This window comes from Populus euphratica, unplaced genomic scaffold (genome assembly GCF_000495115.2).
Source record: "Populus euphratica unplaced genomic scaffold, PopEup_1.0 scaffold32.1, whole genome shotgun sequence".
NCBI classification, from domain to species: Eukaryota; Viridiplantae; Streptophyta; class Magnoliopsida; order Malpighiales; family Salicaceae; genus Populus; species Populus euphratica.
In genome coordinates this window covers 1,298,891-1,324,311 of record NW_011499861.1, presented here as the reverse complement: position 1 = coordinate 1,324,311, position 25,421 = coordinate 1,298,891, and the positions used below count along the sequence as shown (strand labels likewise).

The window sequence follows — 25,421 nt, the reverse complement described above, 5'->3', positions numbered from 1 at the left end:
TATATATTATTTAATAATTTGGTGAAATGTTTTGCGTTGATTTTATTTTATCTTGCCAAAGGAGTTACTACCGGTGCACGCATCATACATGCAACGTGAAGAAACAAGTGCAAAGGCTATCTAAGGACACAAGCATAGTCGTCACGACTTATGAAGGAGTTCATGATCATCCATGTGAGAAACTGATGGAAACCCTAACTCCTCTTCTCAAACAGATGCAATTCCTTGCTAGGTTCTAATTATTAAGCTCACTTCTGCACAAGCAGACCCTGTTGTTCTTGGCCATCTTATATCAGTCTTTGTATATAGTGAAAACTTGTATAAACTTTTCCATCTTCCTTTTCTTTTCTTTTTTCTTTTAATTTTACAACTAGAAAGATCGATAGAGTTTTTATATGAACTGGAACTAAGTATATTTTTCAAATCCATCCAGAGCGAGTTATCCACATCAAAACAAAACATTAATGAGAATTTAGCCTCGTCCAATTGAAACTTAAGTTTAGATGATCAGAATAGAATAAGAGCGTCTTTTCTTGACATAAAACAGAGCTGTGCAAGTTTTTTTTTTTTTAAGATTTATTGTGTGTACCATAATTAATTTCATGTTCTACTAATGACAAATATATACATAAAAATTCAAACTTAAATACAATAAAAAAAACAGGCCCCTTCCACCATTACACCAATACCCTCGATCCGCTGTGCAAGCTTCTTAGTTTTTCAAGTGCTGGCCTTGTGAAAATGGTCCGCATTGTATGGAGAGAGAGAGGCGTCGAGATTAGAGAGCCGAATGTTGCGTTGTGCGGCCCATTCTCTCAATTTGGGCTAAGTGAGCAAATTCATTTATTAATGATCCCCTCACCAGATCCTGAACGGTTATTTTAGGTGTGAACTAGCCGGCAAGGTCGCGGCGACTCGCGGGATGCCGCAGGACTCTCTCTCTCTTTTCTTTTCTTGAACCTATTTTTATAAAAAAAATTCATAATTAAAATAAATATTTATAAGAAATAAATCAATTAAATTCTAGAAAAGAATTTTTATATATATGTTTATTCAAAATTCCTTTTTATTATTCAAGTTTCCCTCCGCCTTTTTTTATTTATAAAAGTATGTCTTTATAGCATTAAATTGTTTTCAATAAAACTTAAAAAAATTAAAATAAGTATTTGTAATAATTTCAATTATTTAGATTAAAAAACACCTTTTTTTCTTATTGACTGTTTTTATATGACAACTGGTCTTTTTTATTAGATGAATGATTCTTAGAATAAAACCTCATAATGATCTGAAAATAAATTTTAATAAAAAAATCATGCCTCTATAATTTTCAATTGGCTGTTGAAAAAATAAATTGATAAAATTATATAAAAATAAAAATAATAGGCATTTTATTTTTATTGGATATTCATGAGAATTTAAAAAAAAACTATACATATTAGTTTCATATATATATATAATTATTCATAAAGTAATGGTTAGGATTACCGTAAAAAACACTAATCTTATTTGAATATATAGCATAATCAAGTGGTTTTATATATATTTATTTTATAATTTTATTTAAAGAGAATTTTATATAAAATAAAATAGTTAAACAAATAAAAAATGTGAAGTCTACGGAATAAAGCCCAGGCATGCAATTGCAGCCCCAGGCATGCCAGGGCTTTTAAAAAAAGCCTCACGCTTCTAGGTTTGCTTACATGTTTTAAGAAAAGAGGCAAACACATAATGTCTTCTGCCTGTGTTATTTAAAAATAATAATAATAACAATAATAATAATAATAGATAGATAGATAAAATAACACAGTGTCGACATAAGGAGAACGCGACATCCACACCAATAAATTTTGACTATCTCTGATACTTGGAAATTCAGTTATGGGCAATTCAGACCGAAAAAAAAAATCCTTAAACTGTTTACACCCAAAAATATTTTAATAGCCTCGATTATTTTATTTTCAACTCCAATATACTATTTATAAATCTAAATATTAAAATAAAATAAAATAAAAAAGCTTAACAAACCCTAATTTTATTTTTTCAGCATGTTTAAAATATAAAACATCCTTCAATTATTCTCTCCGGGATAAATCCATTTAAGTCAGGGTCGATCTTTAACTTCTCACATGAGATATATCTCTTCAAATGAAGAGCTCCTTGTTATGTTTTCTATTTTACCTGTTTTGATGTTTTTAAAAATATTTTTTATTTAAAAATATATTAAAATAATTTTTATTTTTATTTTTCTAAAATTATTTTTAATATTAATATAACAAAATGATTTAAAAATATATAAAAAAATAAAATTTAATTTCTTATCCCCATCTCAAACCGGAAACAAACTTATTATAAATGGTAATCTTCCCCTTTATATTGCTGTGTATTTTAAAGAGATATGATTTTAATCTAATGATAAATTCAATTTTTTATTAATTTATTCTCTTAGATTTAAGATTTAGACCTCTTATTTAATAAGAAAAAAAATAACCCTCAATTAAAATTTGAACTTGGAATAGAAAGTTTTACAACGAAATAATCATTGGCATAGTTTGGAAATCCGGTAAGTGGATGAACTTAGAATCCAGTTAATTTAAGATTAGAACTCGGTCAGATTAAAAAAAAAAATTAATGTGATTCAACAACTTGGTAAAAACAAGTTAAAAACTTAATTACAGTTCGTTGATTTTTTAATAAAATAATATTATTTTAATTTTAAAAACCTGATTAAAATCTATAACTTGAATTTTCAACCGCGGTAGTTACCAAACTAGGTCTGCAAACTATGTTCATTGAAAATACTCCTACATGGCTTTCAATTTAACTTTTTGTTGCACCGGGTTTTACTGTGTGATCTTTGATGAAATTATTAGCTGGTGATTTTTTTATTTTTAAAATCTTGATTTTTATTTTTCTGAGTCACCCGAGTACTATTAATATATATATATATATATGAGTGCCTGTGGTCTGCGGTAAGTGAGAAGAAAAAGAATTTGTAGCCAAGAGTTTTGCGTGCTGGCGCGCTCTGTGGAAAGTAAGATTGCTACGGTGGTTAGATTTAAAGTGTTTTTTATTAAAAAATATATTAAAATAATATATATTTTTTATTTTTTAAAATTATTTTTTATTGCACCATATTAAAATAATTTAAAAATAAAAAATAATAATTTTAAGTGGAGAATAAATAAATAAATTTAAATTTTTCAAAAAAAATTAAAAATACAAAACATACATGTTTAAAATGCAAAAATAAATAGTATTTAAGTATTAGTTTTGTTTGGTATTGTGTTTTTAAAGAGAGGTTTGGTAAAATTTAAAAATTTTCTTATTTAAAATCTATATTATATTATATTTTTTTTTTATTTTGATATATTATTGTTAAAAATTAAAAGATATTATTTTAAATACGTGTCGTGACAAATAGAGATATGTTTGATATTGTAATAACTTTTGTAGTTATGGTTTGAACAAAATTGTTTTATAAAAAAAATTTAGTTGATGTTGGTTTGGTAAAATATATATTTGATTAAAATTATGGTTGAAATTGAAGTTGAATAAAAGATAATTGAATATGTTTAGTTAAAAATATTTTTTAAATCGAGGTTATAAAAAATATATAGTATTTTTTATTTAATGATGTAGTATTTTTTTTATTTTATTAAACCATCTGTAATTTTATCATTAACGAAATTCATCCAACAAAGATTATAGTTTCATAACTTCTCGAGCATACAATAAAATCAGGTAAATTATCATCAGAAATAAATTTGGGATAGCGGTTAAACTCTGCAAATGCTTTGTTATTAAGTGATTTTTTTCTAATGTAATTATGTAGTATAATTGAATAATATTAAATACTAGTTTTTTGAATAAAACAAGATATCTAAAAATTATTTTAAAATTTTTATTTTTTTTAATCAAACTCAATTCAATATATTTAGATTTGAGCTCGACCTAATCCGATCTATGGTCAGTAAAGAATGAATTAATTCATTTTCTATTATTCACTTTGCAAAGTAATAGCGACTGAGAAATGCAATAAAAAACATAAAAAGAAAAAGAAAAAAAAGGAGAGGAAGAGTAAGCTATCTTGCACGGCGATGATGTTTGCTTGACAATCAAAACAATGGAAATCAGTGGTGAACTAAAGGAGCTGCTTGACTGATGGACAATAGGTTCTAAGAAGTTTGATATTCCTCCAACGAGTTTTTTCTCTTTAAAAATATGTGTTTTGTGGCCACACTATTTTGTCGATGAATAATTAAAAAACTAAGGTGAGTTGCTATTTCAAAGTTTAGCTTTTTTGTTTTTGCTAAACCTAGGTGCAACCTTAATTTATAATGGGTTATATCTAAACAAAACCAAGTTTTTACTTTATCAAATAGTAAATTACTCTCAACCTTCTACAGGGTAATATTATTAAACAACCACTGCTAAAATATACATGGATTATCGATTTAGAATATATATTATTTGTTAAATAAATAATTTTTTAAAAATATTTTTTCAATATATTGTCAATCAATCAAAGAATATTTTAAAAAACAATCTTATAATATTAAATAAACACTTAATAAAAGTCCAGTGTGATTTGTTCTCCCACTGTTAAGAGTTCTAAAAATTCAACAAGTGGAATCAGAACTATTCGTTCTCCAAATAAAGAAGTTTACAATGGTGTCCCGTACCCGAGCCGAGGGTGTTCAGCCCATAATTAGTGCGCATCCATACATAAGCCCAGGCCGCACTCTGTCTGCTTTGAAATGGTGGTAAGAGACGTGTCAAAAAATTAAAGGAAAGGTGACGATGCTGGAAAATATATCCAGTAGAAAGATTGTCATTAAATTAGATTCGAAGGACTTAATGGCACAGGGATACCTATTAAAAAAAAACACGAACACTTAAATTCGTTCAGTCGTGTATAGGTGACGATAATAATGAGTATTTTTTAAAATTAAATGTTTTAAAATTTTGTATTAAATTTGTGTGGTGTCAGAATTAAAATTCGGAGAGGAGTTGCATTTTAGCTAATTGCTAATTTATCTTTGAATTTTTTTATTTAATTATTAATTTATTATAATTTGTTTTTCCTGGATTTTCCCTTTGTTTTTGGACCGAATCCAAGAAAAAAATCTAGGATAAAATCATGGGTAAAATATGCTATCTTGAATTAATTTAAATCAAATAAATTTTTTTATTTTATAAAATAATAAAAATAATATCATTTAAAAAAATCAAGGAAAATAGTTGATAATTATTTATTAAGTTTGCCATGGGTTAACTGGGAAATTGATCAATCTAAGTTTTTTATTGTTTTATACTAAATCAATTTTACTCTAATTTTTTTTAAAATTTTACTTTTTTTAAACCTTAAATTTTCTGGATCATAGATCAACTTATTACATCAAGTCAAATATATTTTTAAAATGGTAACATTTCAATACAATGCTTTTGATATAGTCACTAATTAGAGTAATTAATTTTAAAAATTAATATGAATTGGTATTATTTTTTTTATCAATTATATCTTTTGAAGTTGTTTATTTTTAAAAAATAAATTTTATTATTTTCTTTAGTTTCCTTTTAATTTGTCATTTTTATCTCCTGATTTACGTAGCAAGCTTGGTAGGGTGACTCAATACTAATTTTAATCATATTTTTTTATTTTATCCATTAAAATTTATTTTTTTAAAATTAAACTCTATTTTTTTTCTTGTTTTAATTATCTCATTGGCATAGTTTCAATAACTTCACCCGGTTTTACTGTTACATTATTTTTTTAGACTTTTTTTCATTGAAAAATAAGCCTGCTCGCGGCGAAGCTCCGTAAACCTATCTAGTACGCATCTATTATTGATTTAAGTCCCGAAACAATGCATTAAATGAATAGTTGTCGAGGTTTAGTGACATTTATCGTCATTATAAATAAAATTTGACATAAAATTAGAAAAGAAGGCACAGACGCATCGAATTAAAAACTTTTAAAAACATCTCTGGATGTAATTGATAAATCATTTTGTTTAAGTACTCAACTGACAAATAATTATACAATATGCTAGTAGCTAATGGGAGACTTCCCTCGATCGTACCTTTGTCGTGAAAATATCTTCAGACACGAGGAGCCCACGACTTACACACGTATCTTCAGCGATGTCGACGACAAGACACGCTACCATTTCCTACAATATAAACAGGAGAGAAGCTAGAGAAGAGATAACTATCATTTCTGTGGGAAATAAAGGAACTAGCAAAGCCCCTGACTAATTAAGTTTATCTTGCAATTACAAAAATGTCGCAGTTGCTAGGCAAGGCCAAACAATTTGTGGCAGAGAAGGTGGTTAATGTCAAGACCCCAGAGGCTACCATCACCGACATGAATCTGGACAGCGTGCACCCTGACAGCATAGACTATGGTGCCAAGGTGTCTGTCAAGAACCCATATGGAACTACGATCCCTATTTGCGAGATCTCCTACGCTTTCAAGAGCGGTGGCAGGTAACTCCATACACTCACCGTCCCGTTTCACTTCTTTGTTATTTTTTCTTTTTATCTGAAACGTGTACAAATATTGTTCAAAGAACATGCGAGATTTGTCCGAAACTGTTGGATTGCCTGCTCTGTATGGTTCCGGATTAAGATTAATTATTACCAAATGTTTTGTGTCGTTGATTAACTCAAGATGGTAATGCGGAATATCAAGGGGGCTCTTAATCCAATTTGCAATTATTCGGAAAGCCGAAAGCTTAAGAACTTGTGATGGATAATTTTTTTAGATTTTTATGTTGTTAGTTTGCTAATTAAGGCGTGGATTTTTCTTGACATGATTTGCATGTTGGGAGCAGGATGATTGCATCAGGGACAGTACCAGACCCTGGCTCGTTGAAAGGGGACGACACAACAATCTTAGATGTGCCAATGAAGGTGCCACACAGCGTGCTTGTGAGCTTGGTGAAGGATGTTGTTAGAGACGGTGATATAGACTATGAGCTGGTGTTGGGTCTCACAATTGACCTTCCTATCTTTGGCAGTTTCACCATTCCTCTGTCCAAGAAGGGTGAACTCAAGCTGCCTACCCTCTCCGATATGTTTTAATTCTCTCTTAATTTGGATATGGATCTGTTTCTCTAGTACACTAAGGGATAAATAAATGAAGTGTGGTTTTGCCCCATACAAAGTTCTTGATTTTGCCCCCCTCATATTTGTCCTCTTTTTGTATTTATAGTGATTTAGCTTTAGTTTTCACTGGGCAGTGCTTTACGAGAGATCAAAAGAATAACGTTATAAAAAGAGCAGGCACTCGTAATTGTCCCTAACTCTCCTATTTGTCAAATGTTTGTTTATCACATCCTCCTATGCATCCTTGGCTTTCACTACTATACTACGGCATGGTTCAAGTATGAATCTGAGGTTTTGAATCAATTTATAGGATTTTAACAAGCAAAGTTGTTTAGCGGGCGACAGTTAGCTCAGGAAAAGGTAATTTTGATAACGTGTAGCGGGCGACAGTTAGCTCAGGAAAAGGTTTTTATTTTGATAACGTTTGCTGGAAGCACTTTTTGAGTCCGGTCCGCCCTGCAGCCTAAGAACTCACTGCCCTTTCCTTTCGGGCTTAGCTTTTTTTTGGGCTTTTTTCATCGTCTTTGGCACCCGCAGAAAGCGTTTTCTGTTTATCACAATTTTGTTTAAAATCGAAAGAAAAATCTAATTACAGTTTTACCCTATATATATATATATATTAATTATGGTTGTTACTTGCAAAATAGAAATGTTAGACTAAAAAATTTTAAAAATAAAAAAAGAAGATATTAATTAGAATTAAAAAAAAAAACTGACAGCGTCTAGGCAAAAACAAAAGAAGAAGCTGGTTTAGCTTTTTTTTTTAAAAAAAAATTTCTTTTTGTTTTAGAAGTCGACGAGTTTTGCATCTTCGATGTACGATCTGTCATCTCATCTACGAGAATATTTTCTGGTCTCATGATTGAAAAGTCAAGTCATCTGTATTTTTGATCCCAACTAATCAAAACTCAAGATTTGAGTTTATAGATTAAAACAACTGGTCATGTCTTTTATTTTTTTCACAATTAACATAAAAATTAATTTTATTTATTTTTTAAGAAAAATCATACAAATTAAAACCAATCTCAACACATAAAACATTACCAACATAACTTGTGAGGATGAAATTAAAAAAAAAAAATTGACCTATCTCAATATAGTACCTAACATATGATAAAATTAAAATAAATAAAATTTAATAAATAAGAGTGAAAAGAAAAAAAATAGCTATGAACATCTAAGTGAACAATTTAAAATAAAGGATAAACAATGCTAAACATAAAAAACCCACAACTTTTAATTATATTGTATAATTGTTTTTAATATCGAGATGCCAAGACATCAATAATTCTATTATCAAAAGTCATCAAAAGTGAGCAGAATCACCACCACAAAATTAAAGATAATAAGGCAAACTATAAAAATACAATTTTAATTTTTTAAAATAAGTTTTTGTATCAATTTTATTTTTAAAATTTTAATTAGAGAATTTCATCCATTATACAGACCTTTTAAGTAGTTCTAGGAAAAACCTTTAATTAAGAAATCAAAATAGCTTAAAGTTAAAATTGATATAAAAATATTTTTAAGTACAAAATTGTTATTATCTCAAAAATTTAGAAAACATCTGAGTTTTTTTTTTTTTTTACAAAGTAGAGCTCGTCAATATTGTTATCTCTAAGCGAGGTCCTTATGTATCCTGATTATTGATGTATCGTCTAAAATCAAGTCCCCAAGTATAACCATTCAAATAAAATTATAACAATATCATAAATGATCATAAAAGACATTAATGGAGTTCCACAGAGGTTGGAGGATGCACTCTCCACCTTAATTTGTCTCTATGTAAAGCCAAAGAACCTATAATTTCATCTGCTTCTTTTTTCATTTATCAGAGTCTTATACGTGTAAATAGGATATTTATTTTCTTAAAAAAGAGTTATTCAATTTTAATAACATTTCAGTGGAGTTTCTTTATATTGGTGCATGCATGATGAATTGTTCATGATCCGCATTTGCATGTGAGTGTTATATTTGTATCTGATTGTTTAAAAAATCACTCATATTACTATAATTAAAGTTTTAATTTAAATAAGGGTTTGTTTATTTTTAGAGATTGTCTTCTTCTACCTCTATTTGTTTACTAAAAAGTGATTTTATTATATAATTTTTTTATTAAATATGATTTTTTTTAAAAATAAATTATTTTTTAATATTTTTTAGTGTTATAAAAAATAAATTGGAAATTTAACTATATCATGAAAAATGAATTAAAAAAATAAACATTAATGTTTTATTTTTTTTTCAAGTTTATGAAAAGAACGAAATTAAATATAATAGATAAAAAGTTGAAAGAAGATGAAATTGAAAAAAATAATTTAATTTTATAAATAATTTCAAATAAATAAATAACAATCAAAACAACTGAAAGTAAATCTGATAAATAAAAAAATTTAATTAAAAAAACAAAAAAAAACAAGTATTAATCAAAATAACAAACATCAAAATTGGTTTAAAAACATAATTAAATCAAATTCTAAGGGATGAAATTAAAAAAAAATCAAAACAAAATATATAAAAATCAAAAGATTAAGAACTAAATTTGATATAATTAAAAAAATACAAGATATTTTTAAATTTTTTGCAACTCTTTGTAAGTGTTTTCACTTAAAATAAAAATAAAAATACTTTTCTAAATATAAGGATAATTTTTTCTTTGAATAAAACATATTTTTTATCGATATTTTTTTAATAGTAAATAAATTCACAATAAATTTTAAAAAATAATTTTCAGTAAATTATTTAATTAATTCCTTACATCATTAAGCGGACTCTACTCAATTTCAAATCATTATAAAAAACGACCTTAAAAGGATCTTCATTTGAACTGATTGCATAAATTCTGCTGAAATGGCGGGGGAAAGAAGGCTCTTCGATTTATTGATAATCTCTTCGAGGAAGGAGTTGGTTAGCAGTTAGCGTCACACTTGGCCTAATCACTAGTGCTGATTTTTAGCCACATTGACCCTCAGCAACAGTCAATGCCGCCATCTAATAATCTTTGAATTTAGTTTCAATTTTACATACTCTAAGTTGTTTCCATTTAAAAAATGAATAACCGATAGCCATCACTTTCTCCTTTTCTCTATATGACAAACATTTTATTATTAATGTTTATTTCTATTCGAGCACTATAACAATTTTTTCTTCTCTTTGCCTCCTGAGTTGAAGATTTAGGCTCCGTTTGAAATTGGAACTGTTTTATATATATATATAATTTCCTTCTCCTGCAATTATGATGGACGTGCTTGATGAATCTGACCAAGAAGAAAAAAAAGGTTAAAATAAATGTTTTTGGTGTAAGATCATATACATTTGAGGCATGAGTCAACACCTTGAAGCACTGATCAGGACTAAAAACCAAATATCTAATCAAACAATGTCTACGATCTGAACAAAATTCAAAGTTCAATTACTTCAGCACTGACTCCTATTACAATATAAAACCACAACACAATACTTCCAAAATCCACCAGAGTTCAGATCACCTAATATCCTCCTGCAAGCATCCTTGATCTCCTATACCCTTCCAACCTCTAGTCATATGGCGAAACGCGAGCAGGTAAGACCACTGGCCCCGGCTGCGGAGCGCCGATGCAGCGACGAAGAAGGGGCTTCTGAACACCATAAGAAACGAAGCAGAAAATGCGTCTGTGTATTCGTCACAGCCATATTTGTCATTCTAGTCACAGCGATCATAGTCTTACGGTTCACTGTCTTTTGTGTCAAAGACCCTGTCATCAAAATGAACGGTGTCAAGATCACTAAGTTGGAGCTAAACAACGGCACAACTCCGAAGCCAGGGGTGAACATAACCCTAATTGCAGATGTATCTGTTAAAAATCCCAACGTAGCATCATTCAAGTATAGCAACACCACCACAACTCTCTACTACGACAGGCAGATAGTTGGGGAGGCCAGAAACGGACCGGGCCATGCTAGGGCCAGACGGACCATGAGGATGAATGTTACTGTGGATATCATCCCAGACAGGATCATGTCAAACCCAAATCTGCATGCTGATATGAGCTCTGGGATATTGTCCATGACCACCTACACAAGAGTTCCAGGGAGGATGAAAATAGCGATTGTCAAGAGGAATATTGTTGTGAAAATGACCTGCAGCATTACACTTAATATTACGAGTCAGCAAATTCAGATACAGAAGTGCAAGCGGAAAGTTGATTTTTAGAGCATGGCATACCATTGTTGCTTCTTGTATTTTAATGCCTAGTGCAGATGCTTGGTTGTAGGAGACTGAGTGGACTGTGATCCATACATCTTTATCTTCCTAAGTGAAATATGAGCTCTATTTTTTCCCTTTCTCCAAAAAAACGATTCAGTCAAATGGATTTGAAGTGATTTTTGAGGTCTTTAATATTAAACCATCATCTACTCACGGAAAGAAACTTCCAAACATAAAACTGCCGGTGTTCGTAGGCTAGTTAGTATTCAATATTCATAATTATATCTAATTTAATTTTTAATATTTTATAAATTATAAACATAATCTTTTTTAAAATTTTTGGAATTGAGGGGGTTATATGTATCAAATTAAGCTAAATTTTGTGTAAATATTATAGATATTTACGGATTGAATATATAAATCCCATTATTCATCGACAATTCTAAAAAGCACACTTTCAAAAGTATATAATTTTTTTTCTTTAATTAAAATTAATGTTACAATGTTTTTACACTATTTCAAACATATAGTTATTACTAAACATAAAAAAATGACATATATATATATATATATATAAAGAAAAATGAAGAGAGAGAAAAACAAAAATACATATTAAATGAGTTATGCGGATTTAATCGGGGTTAGGTAATTTTTAAAAATCTCAACTCATATTAACACTTAATATTTATTTATTTGGTTTTTTAATATATTATTATTTGTAATATCTACATAACCAGCTTTAATGGATTAAATTGGATCAAATATTACATATTAATCGGTTATTTTAAACATTGAAACTTTAAAAATTGCCGCCGTTTTACTGGGGTAATTCCATCATGATGCTAATATGTAAGAAATGCGAAAAGGCAAGTGTTGTAATTTTTTAATAAATTATAATTTAGTTCCACTGTTTTTATATATATATATATAATATTGATAGTTATTCCTTGTGATTTATGAGAAAAAGCCAAAGTTTACTGTAAATTCTTTTTAAGATTTCTAAATTACCCTTTTTAAATGTATTTTTAATTTTATATGTTGGAGGGGAGATTATAATATTTCATTAGACATGAAAGATATTTAGGAGGGGAAAAATCAAATTGTAATGAAATGTTATAGAAGGGCTAAGTAGAGACTCGACATTAAAACAATAGAAGGGCTAAGTAGAGACTCGACATTGAAACTCTCAAACAAAGGGATCGAGTAATTATTTCTCTCACTCTATATATATATAAATTTATTCTTCTTTTCCCCTCTTCCATAGTTGTGAAAGAACCCTTAATTGCGTGGACTTGGGCACTGATCAAACATGGCAAAGTGTTTTGCTTTCTTTCCGTTTTATTCCCCTGCGTATACACTACACAGCATGTTAATATTCTCTTGTTCGTGTTTATTTCTCGCCTGTTTCGGGATGGGCTCTTTGTTGGAAATCTGTCTTCGTCCCCCGAGCGTGGGAAGAACAAGCCAGCCCTGTGAGGTTGTGACAGCGTGACCTGTGGCAGACAACTTTTGTAGAGGTAAAAGGCACTAAAAACACAGCGTTTCAATCGCTAAACTTAAGCCGGTTATGTGTCGACTCCATTGAATATGACCATGTTTGGCATATATTGGACCACAGAGCTGCAATAGTGGTGAGACCTCTTACCCATAACCTATATTAATTAATTACTCATTTCTTTTTGAAAGAGGGCAAAAGACACTAAAATTGCTAATTGAACACGTTACCCGTTTTATTTTTGTTTATGCATATTGGACATTGATCTAACTCGAGGGCCCTAATGAAAATGAAAAAAATAAGACGACCAAAAAAAATCACTTTGGTTAGTAGAGGTTAGCATCAAGCATGCGAAGTTTGGAAACGATAAGGGCTTCAAGGAGAGTGGAAGCAAGAAATTTGCAGTAGAGGACATGTGTCCATTAGTAGTTTATAAATTTAAATATTTTTTTATGTATATATTTTTAATTTGTTGATTTAAATATTTTTTTATGTATATATTTTTTTATTCAAGCCCCAGTATAGTGCGAGAGTATCGTGCGACAATGCAAACTAGTTTATAAATAAAGAAGTTGCCATGCTGGCCGGGTCAAAGCCTAAGTTAGTCGGAGGATCCTCCTAAGTTCTTCGGTAACTTCCAATATCACCAATCACAGGTGGCTGGAAGAGGGAGACTTTCGTCACATTGAAGTTTGGTAATGGATGGTATAAGAACATAAAACAAAGGAGAAAGTTTTTTCTAACAAAAGAAGAGAGAAGCATATCCTGGTGCTCGCTTTAAAATCAATTGTAACTGATAGTTCGATGCTAAGAAATATTGACCGTTCAAATAAAAACAAAACTGATAATTACGGAAACAACATTAATTGTCCAGCTTCATGTCAGAAGAAAAAAAAAACACCTTGGCGGTGCTAGTTCGACAAGTAGAGCTGCTTGACGTCATCTCACACGAATTGAGTTGAAATATTACTCCCACTTACAGGAGGCATCATGTAAGAGGAAACAACTGTCCATCTTTAGTCCCTTTTGGTTGCTGTAAAGTGACTTATCTGGAAAGTAAATTTTTGAAATTGAATTATTTTTATATGTTTAATAGTATTATAAAAAATAAATTGTAATACCACTAAAACCCTTAAAATTCCAAAGCACAAAGAAGGCCCAAAGCCCACGATATGATTTTCCTACTTACAAGCAAATTAAATGCCCCTCTCTGTTTCCAAACGCTGTATTAAATGCAGCAGCTGGAAAATCCACCCACCTTCTCCCCAAAAAAATCTACCCTAATCCCCATGCCCTTCTCTTCTCTCACCCCCCAAATGGACTCCCAATTCCTCTTTAAACCCAAATGTCCCCCGCCACCATCACCACCTCCACTTCCCCTCCCTCCTCCAATTATCTCACCAGCCTTGGCCTTGGCTATTCTATAGCCATAGCCCTTGGCTTTCTCGTCCTTGTCTCCACTATTCTCCTCGCTTCCTACATATGTTGTCGCACCACCCGAAATCGCTCTCGTAACTCCAACAACAACAACAATTATTCAAACTCTACAGCTGATGGAATAATACTTCCTCGCATTATTTTCGTCGCTGAAGACGATGAAGAACAAGAACGTGATTCGGAAGGTGCTGCTGTTGGGCTTGACCAGGCTGTTATAAACTCGTACCCGAAATTCCAGTTTAGTAGAGATGGTGGGTTCAGTGAAAGTACCGATGACCTTAACAATACTTGCTCGATCTGTTTGTGCGAGTATAAAGATTTGGAGATGTTAAGAATGATGCCTGAGTGCAGGCATTACTTTCACTCGCTCTGTCTTGATGCCTGGCTTAAGCTTAACGGCTCGTGTCCAGTCTGTCGGAACTCACCGTTGCCGACTCCGCTCTCTACACCATTGTCGGAGGTTGTGCCCTTATCGCAGTATGCAGAAGATCGGAGGAGGAGGTGATTTTGGCTTGATCTGATTTGGATGTGGAGTGGTGGGAAATGGATATTGTAAATTCTTGGTGTGGGTATTGAGTAGGTATAGGGGGTTTTGTTGGATTTACTGATTTTGGATTGTTATATAAAATGTCAGAATTGGTGTGGTATTGTTTTCTTCATTTTGTTATGTATTCGTGTTAAATCCAACTGCTGTTTGGTTGTTCTGCTCGCCTTCCACCTTCAAGATAATCTCATCAACAAACCATTGCCTGGGCAGTTTCAGACCCCATCAACCTCAATTTCTCGTTTTTGCTAATCACAGATTTGCCTTGGAGCTTTTACTTCAACTTTCTTTTTCTTGAAGATTCATGGGTCATGGATGTGCAGGAATTTGGTAACCGTAAAGCATGGAGAAGTCTCACAAGAAAAAAAAAAATATAAAAAGAGGTTAACTTGTAGCATAGAGAGATTCATTAGTTCCTTCCGTGTGGCCATATGAAGAAAACGTCATTCTCAAGATATACAGATAAGAAAGTGAAGTCCATCCAACGCAATTACTAACTTAAGTAATGTATAATAACTAAAAAAGTATTTGGAATTATAGATATGATTGTTTTTTAAAATAATTTTTATATTATAATATATTAAAATAATTTTTATTTAATTTTTTATAAAAAAACTAAATTTATTAAAAGTATATGTGGGCTTGTGTTTTCAAATGCAGCCTAAGGCTTTTGGGGCTAAACTATTAAAATTTTTCATTTTAGATTGTTTCGACGGTTGATGCTAAATTAATTTTAAAAATAAAAAAATATTTTTTTTAATATATTTTATAATAAAAAATATTTTAAAAAATAACTGCTTTTATAATATTAAACAATTGCCGCTGCCGCTGCCACCCCGCATCCGGTCTCATTTAGACAGATGACCAAACCTAAAATTTCAGTGAAGCTAGGAAGATGGGGTGGGGTTCGCAGGCCAATCTTTATTCTTGGTATTTTAGCTCTCTTGGTCTCTATTGCTACTTTGTCCAAATTCTACTCTATTAGATCTCTTTTTATTTCTGATACGTTATGCAGTCATGTTAATATTGAGTATCAAAGAGGATTTCAGAGTGAACCAGGCATAGCTGTCGAAACTATTGTTAGCAAGATCCAGAAAGAAATGAATGAGATGAGAGATATGCCAATAGACTCTTCATCATCAGAAACAATAGTGTCTAGATACAGTGCTTTTCTTGCTGATATTTTGGGACTTATTGAGTCATTACAGACAACTGGAAATCCCCAGGAAAACAGTGAAATCAGAGCTGTCCATCCTCTAGCAGGACGAAAACAACAGTCGGATGAACCTGCAAAGTTCTTTCTGATAGAAGAGATCCGCAAGTATGTAAGGATCAAACCCAATCGTTTAGGCAAACAGAACTTCATGGGAGCTAACGGAACGTTCACGAGCATTGGCCATGCTTGTTTTGCAATGAAGAAAGATATTGAAGAATATATGGATTATGATGTAGGTGAAATCTGCAAAGATGATTGGAAGCTAGCTCAAAAGCTGATGGTTCATGGATGTGATCCGTTACCGAGGAGGAGGTGCTTTGCAAGGGCCCCACAGTTATACAGCAAGCCATTCCCCATCAACGAGTCCATGTGGAAGCTTCCTGACAATCGAAATGTCCGGTGGAGCCAGTACAGATGCAAAAACTTCACTTGCCTAGCTAGCAATACAACTCGCAAGGGATTCTTTAAGTGTGCAGATTGCTTCAATCTGTCGGACCATGAATCGCCAAGATGGATCAAACAAGTGATTTCTGACCCCGAGATGAATCTTACAGCAGATTTTCTGATACCTGAAGTGCTAAACATCAAACCAGGAGAGATCAGAATCGGATTGGATTTCAGTGTGGGAACTGGGACTTTTGCAGCAAGAATGAGAGAGTTTAATGTCACGATAGTCTCAGCAACCATTAATCTTGGTGCCCCTTTTAACGAAATGATTGCACTTCGGGGACTTGTACCTCTATACTTGACTATAAATCAACGGCTTCCATTCTTTGATAATACCCTGGATTTGTTACACACCACGAGGTTTCTTGATGGATGGATAGATTTTGTGCTCCTGGATTTTATATTGTACGATTGGGATAGGGTCTTGAGGCCAGGAGGTTTGCTTTGGATCGACAGCTTTTTCTGTTTGAAAGAGGACTTGGATGATTACTTGGAAGCCTTTAAGATGCTGAGGTACAGGAGGCATAAATGGATTGTTGTTCCAAAGCTGGACAAGGATGATCGAGAGGTTTTCTTCTCTGCTGTGCTAGAGAAGCCGCCAAGACCATTTCGTTAATAACACGCCTAGGCGCGTGTGCATACATGACAAAGCCGAGATTTCTTTCCTTCCGGGGCTCGGTTGCTCCCCTCTCACTGGCTTCAATCCCGAGTCCTTGCTCAAAAGTCAGTGTGCCTCGTTGGCTTTAAATAATTGATGATATATTAGGATATTACATTTATGCTTTTCCTGTTAATTTAGTTATCTTCACATTTTATGATTGGTTATAGACGGTTGAAAACCCTGTAAACGATTTTACCACTTGAGACCTGTTTGTTTCATGAGTCAACAAAAAATATTTTTCACTCGAGTGAAACTTTATTTCGGTATTCATGTTTCTTAAAGTAAAAAATACTTCTTTAATTTCAATTTGATTTTTATATAAACTTTAATTTTTGTCTTTTGATTATTATTTGTTTTTTTCTTATTTTTTTCAATTAAATTTTTTTATTTATCAGATTTGATTTTTATTCTTTTAATTTTTATTTATTTTATATAAAATCATTTATGAAAATAGAATTTATTAGATTTTATTTTCAATTTAGATTTTTTTTTCAATCTCATTCTCCTTCAACCTTTAAATTTATTAGATTTCATCATTATTTTTTTAATAAAATTAAAAAAATTAAAAAATTATTTTCCAACTCATATGATATAGTAAAATACTAAAAAATATATTTTAATTTATTTTTTAAGATACTGCCAAGCTTCAAAAAAGAATCTATTTTCTATTAAAAAAATAATTAACACTGAAAACAATTATATAGTAAAGTGGCCACGTGACCTTGTTATTTGTGGGCTTTAATTTTCCAATCTGATGTGATCCAAACATCTCAGTCTAAGATTCTTGCATTTCCTTTTTTTATATATCCAATGGGCCAGACTACTCTGACTCCTCAACCAATAAAATCTTGAGCAAAGAAGAAGGAGGGGATCGTCCACAATGTATGCACAATACTGAAAAGAAATCTCAAAAAGACACGTGGGTCTGTTGAGTTATGGTACGCTCTTGACGGCCCAGGACGTGGTGATTTTCTTTCCTCACATTCTTTTTTATTATTATTTTATCAAAAACATTATCATAGTAACAATATTAAGGGTGTATTTTTTTTTTTATCAGTTGGCTGCATTTAAAGATTCTCTTTAAATCTTGTTTTCATAGATTAATTGCCTGATTTGTAGAAGCTCCTATATTTTAAAAATTTAATGAAAAATAATTTAATTGCACGGAACTGAATAAATCTCTTCACCACAAGATTAATTTATTTATGGCTTTTTCACTTTAAACAAATTTACAAGGCTTATTCAGAAAATACCACTACTTATAACTTTAAAAGGTATAACTTAATTAGTAAGATTTTAAGTTTATTATATAAATATTAGTATTATAAATTTTAGTATTATATATATATATTTGATCCGTTTAAAACAAAATATACCACTCATGACTTATAAAGGTATTGATATAAGATTAAATATTAAATTTTCTTTATATATTTTGTATAGATAATCTTTTGAATCGTGGCAATTGAGGCTAGCCTACTGTAACTAATTTTACTATTGGGCAGAGGCCCATTTCTCCTCAGAAGCTTGTTTTATCCTGCAAGCGTTACAGTGAAGACGTTATTGCAAGAAAACTGGAAGCTTTAAGTGAACGAGATTGACCAGATAATGTGCAATGTCCATTAGCACATCCTAGGATGCAAGCTATCTCTGACTAGGATGGATATATTAAAATACACTGATCACATATAAAGTAGACTGCCTCAGGAAATATTACCAAGAAGCCCAGAACTCAATAAGATTAGAAAATACAACTCCGATCTGACTCAGATCTCAAAATCTTCCAATCTTAATCTTTTAGCGGATTTTTTACCAATTAAATTATATGGCGTCTAGTCAAACTCATCTCCCCCCACCCTCCCCCTCGCCTCTCCAAGCCAATAGTTTTCGTTCGGCTTCAAAGTTACAGGTATCCTTAATATATCCCTCGTTCTTTTCTTTTTCTTTCCTACTTCATAACTGCTTGAAGTCTTTTTTTAATGAACTATTGATATTAATATCATTGATTGAGAACAATTTTGGTATCCTCGCATCTGATTTCTATTAGGATGTTGTTCATGATCGGACACGTGTTTTGTTAGAGTAGCTTCTGCTGTTTTTCTTGGCAGTGACTGGTTTCCGATTTCGAGGTCTCATTTAGACAGATGACCAAACCTAAAATTTCAGTGAAGCTAGGAAGATGGGGTGGGGTTCGCAGGCCAATCTTTATTCTTGGTATTTTAGCTCTCTTGGTCTCTATTGCTACTTTGTCCAAATTCTACTCTATTAGATCTCTTTTTATTTCTGATACGTTATGCAGTCATGTTAATATTGAGTATCAAAGAGGATTTCAGAGTGAACCAGGCATAGCTGTCGAAACTATTGTTAGCAAGATCCAGAAAGAAATGAATGAGATGAGAGATATGCCAATAGACTCTTCATCATCAGAAACAATAGTGTCAAGATACAGTGCTTTTCTTGCTGATATTTTGGGACTTGTTGAGTCATTACAGACAACTGGAAATCCCCAGGAAAACAGTGAAATCAGAGCTGTCCATCCTCTAGCAGGAAGAAAACAACAGTCGGATGAACCTGCAAAGTTCTTTCTGATAGAAGAGATCCGCAAGTATGTAAGGATCAAACCCAATCGTTTAGGCAAACAGAACTTCATGGGAGCTAACGGAACGTTCACGAGCATTGGCCATGCTTGTTTTGCAATGAAGAAAGATATTGAAGAATATATGGATTATGATGTAGGTGAAATCTGCAAAGATGATTGGAAGCTAGCTCAAAAGCTGATGGTTCATGGATGTGATCCGTTACCGAGGAGGAGGTGCTTTGCAAGGGCCCCACAGTTATACAGCAAGCCATTCCCCATCAACGAGTCCATGTGGAAGCTTCCTGACAATCGAAATGTCCGGTGGAGCCAGTACAGATGCAAAAACTTCATTTGCCTAGCTAGCAATACAACTCGCAAGGGATTCTTTAAGTGTGCAGATTGCTTCAATCTGTCGGACCATGAATCGCCAAGATGGATCAAACAAGTGATTTCTGACCCCGAGATGAATCTTACAGCAGATTTTCTGATACCTGAAGTGCTAAACATCAAACCAGGAGAGATCAGAATCGGATTGGATTTCAGTGTGGGAACTGGGACTTTTGCAGCAAGAATGAGAGAGTTTAATGTCACGATAGTCTCAGCAACCATTAATCTTGGTGCCCCTTTTAACGAAATGATTGCACTTCGGGGACTTGTACCTCTATACTTGACTATAAATCAACGGCTTCCATTCTTTGATAATACCCTGGATTTGTTACACACCACGAGGTTTCTTGATGGATGGATCGATTTTGTGCTCCTGGATTTTATATTGTACGATTGGGATAGGGTCTTGAGGCCAGGAGGTTTGCTTTGGATCGACAGCTTTTTCTGTTTGAAAGAGGACTTGGATGATTACTTGGAAGCCTTTAAGATGCTGAGGTACAGGAGGCATAAATGGATTGTTGTTCCAAAGCTGGACAAGGATGATCGAGAGGTTTTCTTCTCTGCTGTGCTAGAGAAGCCGCCAAGACCATTTCGTTAATAACACGCCTAGGCGCGTGTGCATACATGACAAAGCCGAGATTTCTTTCCTTCCGGGGCTCGGTTGCTCCCCTCTCACTGGCTTCAATCCCGAGTCCTTGCTCAAAAGTCAGTGTGCCTCGTTGGCTTTAAATAATTGATGATATATTAGGATATTACATTTATGCTTTTCCTGTTAATTTAGTTATCTTCACATTTTATGATTGGTTATAGACGGTTGAAAACCCTGTAAACGATTTTACCACTTGAGACCTGTTTGCTTCACGAGTCAACAAAAAATATTTTTCACTCGAGTGAAACTTTAGTTTGGTATACATGTTTCTTAAAGTAAAAAATACTTCTTTAATTTTAATTTGATTTTTATATAAACTTTAATTTTTATTTTTTTTTATTGTTATTTATTTTTTTCTCAATTGAATTTTTTTTATTTATCAGATTTGATTTTTATTCTTTTGATTTCTATTTATTTTATATAAAATCATTTATGAAAATAGAATTTATTAGATTTAATTTTCAATTTAGATTTTTTTTTTCAATCTCATTCTTTTTCAATCTTTAAATTTATTAGATTTGATCATTATTTTTTTAATAAAATAAAATAAAAACAAAAAACAAAAAATTATTTTCCAACTCATTTACATGATATAATAAAATACTAAAAAATATTTTTAAATTTATTTTTTAAGATACTACCAAACTTCAAAAAAGAATCTATTTTCTATTAAAAAAAATCATTAACAATGAAAACAATTATATAGTAAAGTGGCCACGTGACCTTGTTATTTGTGGGCTTTAATTTTCCAATCTGATGTGATCCAAACATCTCAGTCTAAGATTCTTGCATTTCCTTTTTTTATATATCCAATGGGCCAGACTACTCTGACTCCTCAACCAATAAAATCTTGAGCGAAGAAGAAGGAGGGGATCGTCCACAATGTATGCACAATACTGAAAAGAAATCTCAAAAAGACACGTGGGTCTGTTGTGTTATGGTACCCTTTTTTTTTCTTACACTCTTTTCTTTTTTTATGTGGGATGTCCAGGCCAGCTTACACGCACCACTACTAATCCTCATAACTCATTGAACATCTTGCAAGTCTAGTGAGCAGGTAAAGCACCACAGAAGTGACAAGTATGCATGATAAGACTCAAATTCAGATACAGAGAAAGGGGACAATCCCCTCTCACCGCTGGACTAGAACCTCACATGCTTTTTTATTTTTATTTTTTACACTCTTGATGGCCAGGACATGGTGATTTTCTTTCCTCACATTCTTTTTTATTATTATTTTATCAAAAACATTATCATAACAATATTAAGGGTGTATTTTTTTTATCAGTTGGATGCATTTAAAGATTCTCTTTAAATCTTGTTTTGATAGATTAATTGCCTGATTTTGTAAAAGCTCCTATATTTTAAAAATTTAATGAAAAATAATTTAATTACACAGAACTGAATAAATCTCTTCACCACAAGATTAATTTGTTTACGGCCTTTTCACTTTAAACAAATTTACAAGGCTTATTCAGAAAATACCTCCACTTATAACTTTAAAGGGTATAATTTAATTAGTAAGATTTTAAGTTTATTTTATAAAAATTACTAATTCAAGTATTATAAATTTTAGTATTATATATATATATATATATTTGATCCGTTTAAAATAAAATATACCACTCATGACTTATAAAGGTATTGATATAAGATTAATATTAAAAAAATTTTATATATTTTTTATAGATAATTTTTTGAATCATGGCAATAGTTTTTTAAAGTTTTTAAATATATTAAAATAATATTTTTTATTTTTAAAAAATTATTTTTAATACTAACATATCAAAAATTTAAAATTAAAAAAATAGCTTGAAACGAAAACTAAAAAGATAATTTCTCTTCAGAAAAAATTCTAAACTCCAAAAAAAATACACTTATCATGTGTTTTATCAAAACTGTGTGTGTGTATTAAATCAATCCCCTTCCTATGCAGCAGTAAAAAACAATAAATGTCATCAGTTTCATGTTCACAGAAAAAGAATTTGCAGCTGTCGGCAAAAGCTAAAGCTTCACCACTTTTTTTCAAGAAAAATACTAAAACGAAGACGAAGAAAAGCAATTTATTTTCCTTTGAAAAAGATGCTGCCCATGTGGCATCCTCAAATCCTTCTCTCTCTTTTTTTTTTAACCCGTTGAAAAAATAAATTCAAATCTTAAATATAATCTCTCTTTTTTTTCCTGCAATTTGTCTGACCAGCAAAACAGGAGCAGCCGTCCATTCCACCAGTGCCACGTCTCGATGCCTTTACAACCATCCAATCCACCACCGTCCTTCATTGTCTCAACGTATGAAAGCAAATCTATCAGTTAACGCCGTCAACTCATCGATCTCCTGAATGTCACATCTAATAAGAGTTACGAGATCGTCCACCCAACCTTTTTCTTTTCAAATTCAACCAAACCACAGCTCCGTAAACTCCACACTTGAGGCTCGGATCCACACCTACGATTTAAATATACCTCACGTCCTTTTTAACCCTCGCACTTTTTCATCACTCCCCCCCGTGTTCTCGCACCCGAATTCACATTCTTATTATTATTAAAAAAAAAAAAAGAAACTTAATTTGGGAAGATCCAGATTAGAATGGCGGAGCAATCAGAGAGTCCGACTAAGTCAATCATGGAGAAGATTATCGAGAAGGTTCACCATCACGAATCTTCGTCGTCGGATTCGGAGTTGGATTCAGATAAACCGGATCGTTTGGAGTCGGTGAAGGCCAAAATTTGGCGCTTGTTCGGTAGAGAAAAGCCTGTCCATCATGTACTCGGCGGTGGAAAACGTACGGTCATTTAAAACGTGCTTCACTCAGTAAACTTTCATTTTTGTTGTAGATATATTTTTAAATCGTGCTGCGATCTATTATATATAAAGAGATAGATAGATTGTTACTTGCATATGATTTAGATTTAGTCGTCGCTGTCCTTTTCCTTTGCTGTGTGAAAATTAAAGGGGAAGAAAATGACTGTGGATGTTGTGATAAATTTGTTGTGCAGCTGCTGATGTGTTTCTGTGGAGGAACAAGAAGGTTTCAGCAGGTGTACTTGGATTTGTCACCGCAATGTGGGTCCTTTTCGAGTTGATCGAATACCACCTGCTTACTCTAGTGTGTCACATTTTGATACTCGCTGCTGCACTCTTGTTCCTCTGGTCTAATGCGTGTACTCTCATCAACAAGTAATAATATTCTCTTTCATGTGTTTTGGTGGATTGGGAGGTGTATCAACAAATTAGAGGCTGGGTGGTTGTAATTTTCTTTCCGATGTTTTGTAGGAGTCCACCTCGCATCCCAGAAATTCATCTTCCGGAAAAACTGGTCCTGCAGGTTGCTTCAGCACTATGTGTCGAGATCAATAGTGCATTTGCGGGCTTACGCAGTGTTGCGGCAGGAAAAGACTTTAAGAAGCTTCTCATGGTATGTTTCTTGAATATCTCTCACATACTCATTTGTTACGTTTCTAGAGGTTCAACTTGTAATCGAAGATGATCATTTAATATTTCTTATTTATTTATTTTTGCAACCTTATTCCTGCCTCACATGGATCTGGAATTTACTGCTGTCAAGTTCTACATTATTTGTTCATGAATGTGTTTTTGCTAGTTTTCATGTTCTACTCTACTTCGCTGATCATTTGCCATTTGTATATTCCTGACCTTGACAAATTATAAATTGAGCTGGGTAATTGCTTTTGGTTCTCATTGTGGTTTTACTAAAATTGCTCGTCTGTTTTAATGCCAGATTATTGCCGGATTGTGGGTCCTGTCAATTGTGGGGAGTTCGTGCCATTTCCTGACCTTGTTTTATATATGTAATGACCTTGGAAACTGATTTATGCTGCTTGTTCAATCGTGTGCCAGATATTTATGCACTGAATATTTCCAATGATTTTAACAGGCTTTGTTTTGCTGCACACTGTACCTGTTCTCTATGAGAAGTACGAGGACAAAGTTGATCCCTTGGCAGAGAAGGCAATGGTTCAGATAAAAAAGCAATATGCAGTGTTCGATGCTAAGGTTCTGAGCAAGATCCCAGTGGCGGCGTCTTTGAAAGCAAAGAGAGTTTAGATTTGGCTCCTTGTTGTGTCTCCAGCAAACACTGGGTAAACCTGGGTTTGCAGCTTGTGATTGCTTTGCCCATAATTTGCTTGGGCTTCTTTTGTTCTTTGCCCTAGTAATTGTTTTAAAGTGTTTGGGTTGCATTCTGAATGAATTGTCTTTCAGGAGTGTTACTTTTGGAGTTGTAGGTTTAACTTGTATTCCCGTGTCCTATGGTCAGTTTGCCGATAGCACCTTATAATGGTGGTTTTTGATGACTAAATGTACATTGGTTTATATTATAAATTTTGGAACCTTTGTGCTCCTGGTTTGTGTCGATCTTTTTGGTTCATGATTGCGGCAATGATCAACCTGAGCTGACCAAACATAAAACAAAGAAACACATCCTCATTGGCTAACGGGGTAAGGGCGGCATGTTTATGTGCAAGGCTGTAACGCTATTTCAGTGTGGGAGTGTGAATGTGAAGGGATGCAATCAAACTTGGCTTTGTGTTGATTGCTGTTTGTGTGTGAGGATAATCCGACGTCTAGCCATCAAGTTTTTCTTGTGATGTAACGTGTAAACCTCTGTATGGGCGTGCCAGCTCAAGTTTGGGAACACAAGTAAAGAGCAGGATATAGGTGAGCGGCCGGAGTCCGCGCGCTCACTCTCGT

At 32.4% G+C, this 25,421-nt stretch overlaps 5 protein-coding genes and 1 pseudogene across 8 annotated transcripts in view; all 6 read left to right on the top strand.

The window, feature by feature from the left end:
- The window catches only part of LOC105124823 (probable WRKY transcription factor 43), a 1,509-nt gene extending 1,176 nt beyond the window's left edge, over window positions 1–333 (top strand). The window contains exon 2 of the mRNA XM_011024967.1: window positions 62–333. Coding sequence (XP_011023269.1) covers window positions 62–239 — 178 coding nt within the window. The 3' untranslated portion in view covers window positions 240–333. The remainder of the gene's footprint in view (window positions 1–61) is intronic.
- Window positions 334–6,162: 5,829 nt separating this feature from the next.
- LOC105124822 (late embryogenesis abundant protein Lea14-A-like) lies at window positions 6,163–7,168 on the top strand. Its single transcript, XM_011024965.1, has 2 exons — window positions 6,163–6,489; window positions 6,837–7,168. The coding sequence occupies exons 1-2, from the start codon at window positions 6,284–6,286 to the stop codon at window positions 7,084–7,086; spliced, it is 456 nt and encodes a 151-aa protein (XP_011023267.1). The 5' UTR covers window positions 6,163–6,283; the 3' UTR covers window positions 7,087–7,168.
- Window positions 7,169–9,675: 2,507 nt separating this feature from the next.
- LOC105124821 (reticulon-like protein B5) lies at window positions 9,676–25,072 on the top strand. 2 transcript variants are annotated; one of them, XM_011024964.1, is made up of 6 exons: window positions 9,676–9,692; window positions 23,277–23,493; window positions 23,708–23,888; window positions 23,985–24,126; window positions 24,451–24,520; window positions 24,607–25,072. In XM_011024964.1, exons 2-6 carry the CDS (start codon window positions 23,298–23,300, stop codon window positions 24,774–24,776), a joined length of 759 nt encoding a protein of 252 aa, XP_011023266.1. In that variant the 5' UTR covers window positions 9,676–9,692; window positions 23,277–23,297; the 3' UTR covers window positions 24,777–25,072. The 2 variants fall into 2 exon arrangements, with proteins under 2 accessions (XP_011023266.1, XP_011023265.1); XM_011024963.1 differs by lacking the exon at window positions 9,676–9,692 and having other exon boundaries at window positions 23,156–23,493.
- LOC105124818 (uncharacterized) lies at window positions 10,564–11,447 on the top strand. The gene has a single exon (XM_011024958.1). The coding sequence runs from the start codon at window positions 10,655–10,657 to the stop codon at window positions 11,300–11,302; it is 648 nt and encodes a 215-aa protein (XP_011023260.1). The 5' UTR covers window positions 10,564–10,654; the 3' UTR covers window positions 11,303–11,447.
- LOC105124819 (uncharacterized) lies at window positions 13,977–17,294 on the top strand (annotated as a pseudogene).
- Window positions 18,616–20,902, top strand: LOC105124820 (S-adenosyl-L-methionine-dependent methyltransferases superfamily protein). 3 transcript variants are annotated; one of them, XM_011024962.1, is made up of 2 exons: window positions 18,616–19,005; window positions 19,607–20,902. In XM_011024962.1, exons 1-2 carry the CDS (start codon window positions 18,922–18,924, stop codon window positions 20,657–20,659), a joined length of 1,137 nt encoding a protein of 378 aa, XP_011023264.1. In that variant the 5' UTR covers window positions 18,616–18,921; the 3' UTR covers window positions 20,660–20,902. The 3 variants fall into 3 exon arrangements, with proteins under 3 accessions (XP_011023264.1, XP_011023263.1, XP_011023262.1); XM_011024961.1 differs by having other exon boundaries at window positions 19,589–20,902; XM_011024960.1 differs by having other exon boundaries at window positions 18,924–19,005; window positions 19,144–20,902.
- Window positions 25,073–25,421: the final 349 nt, after the last annotated feature.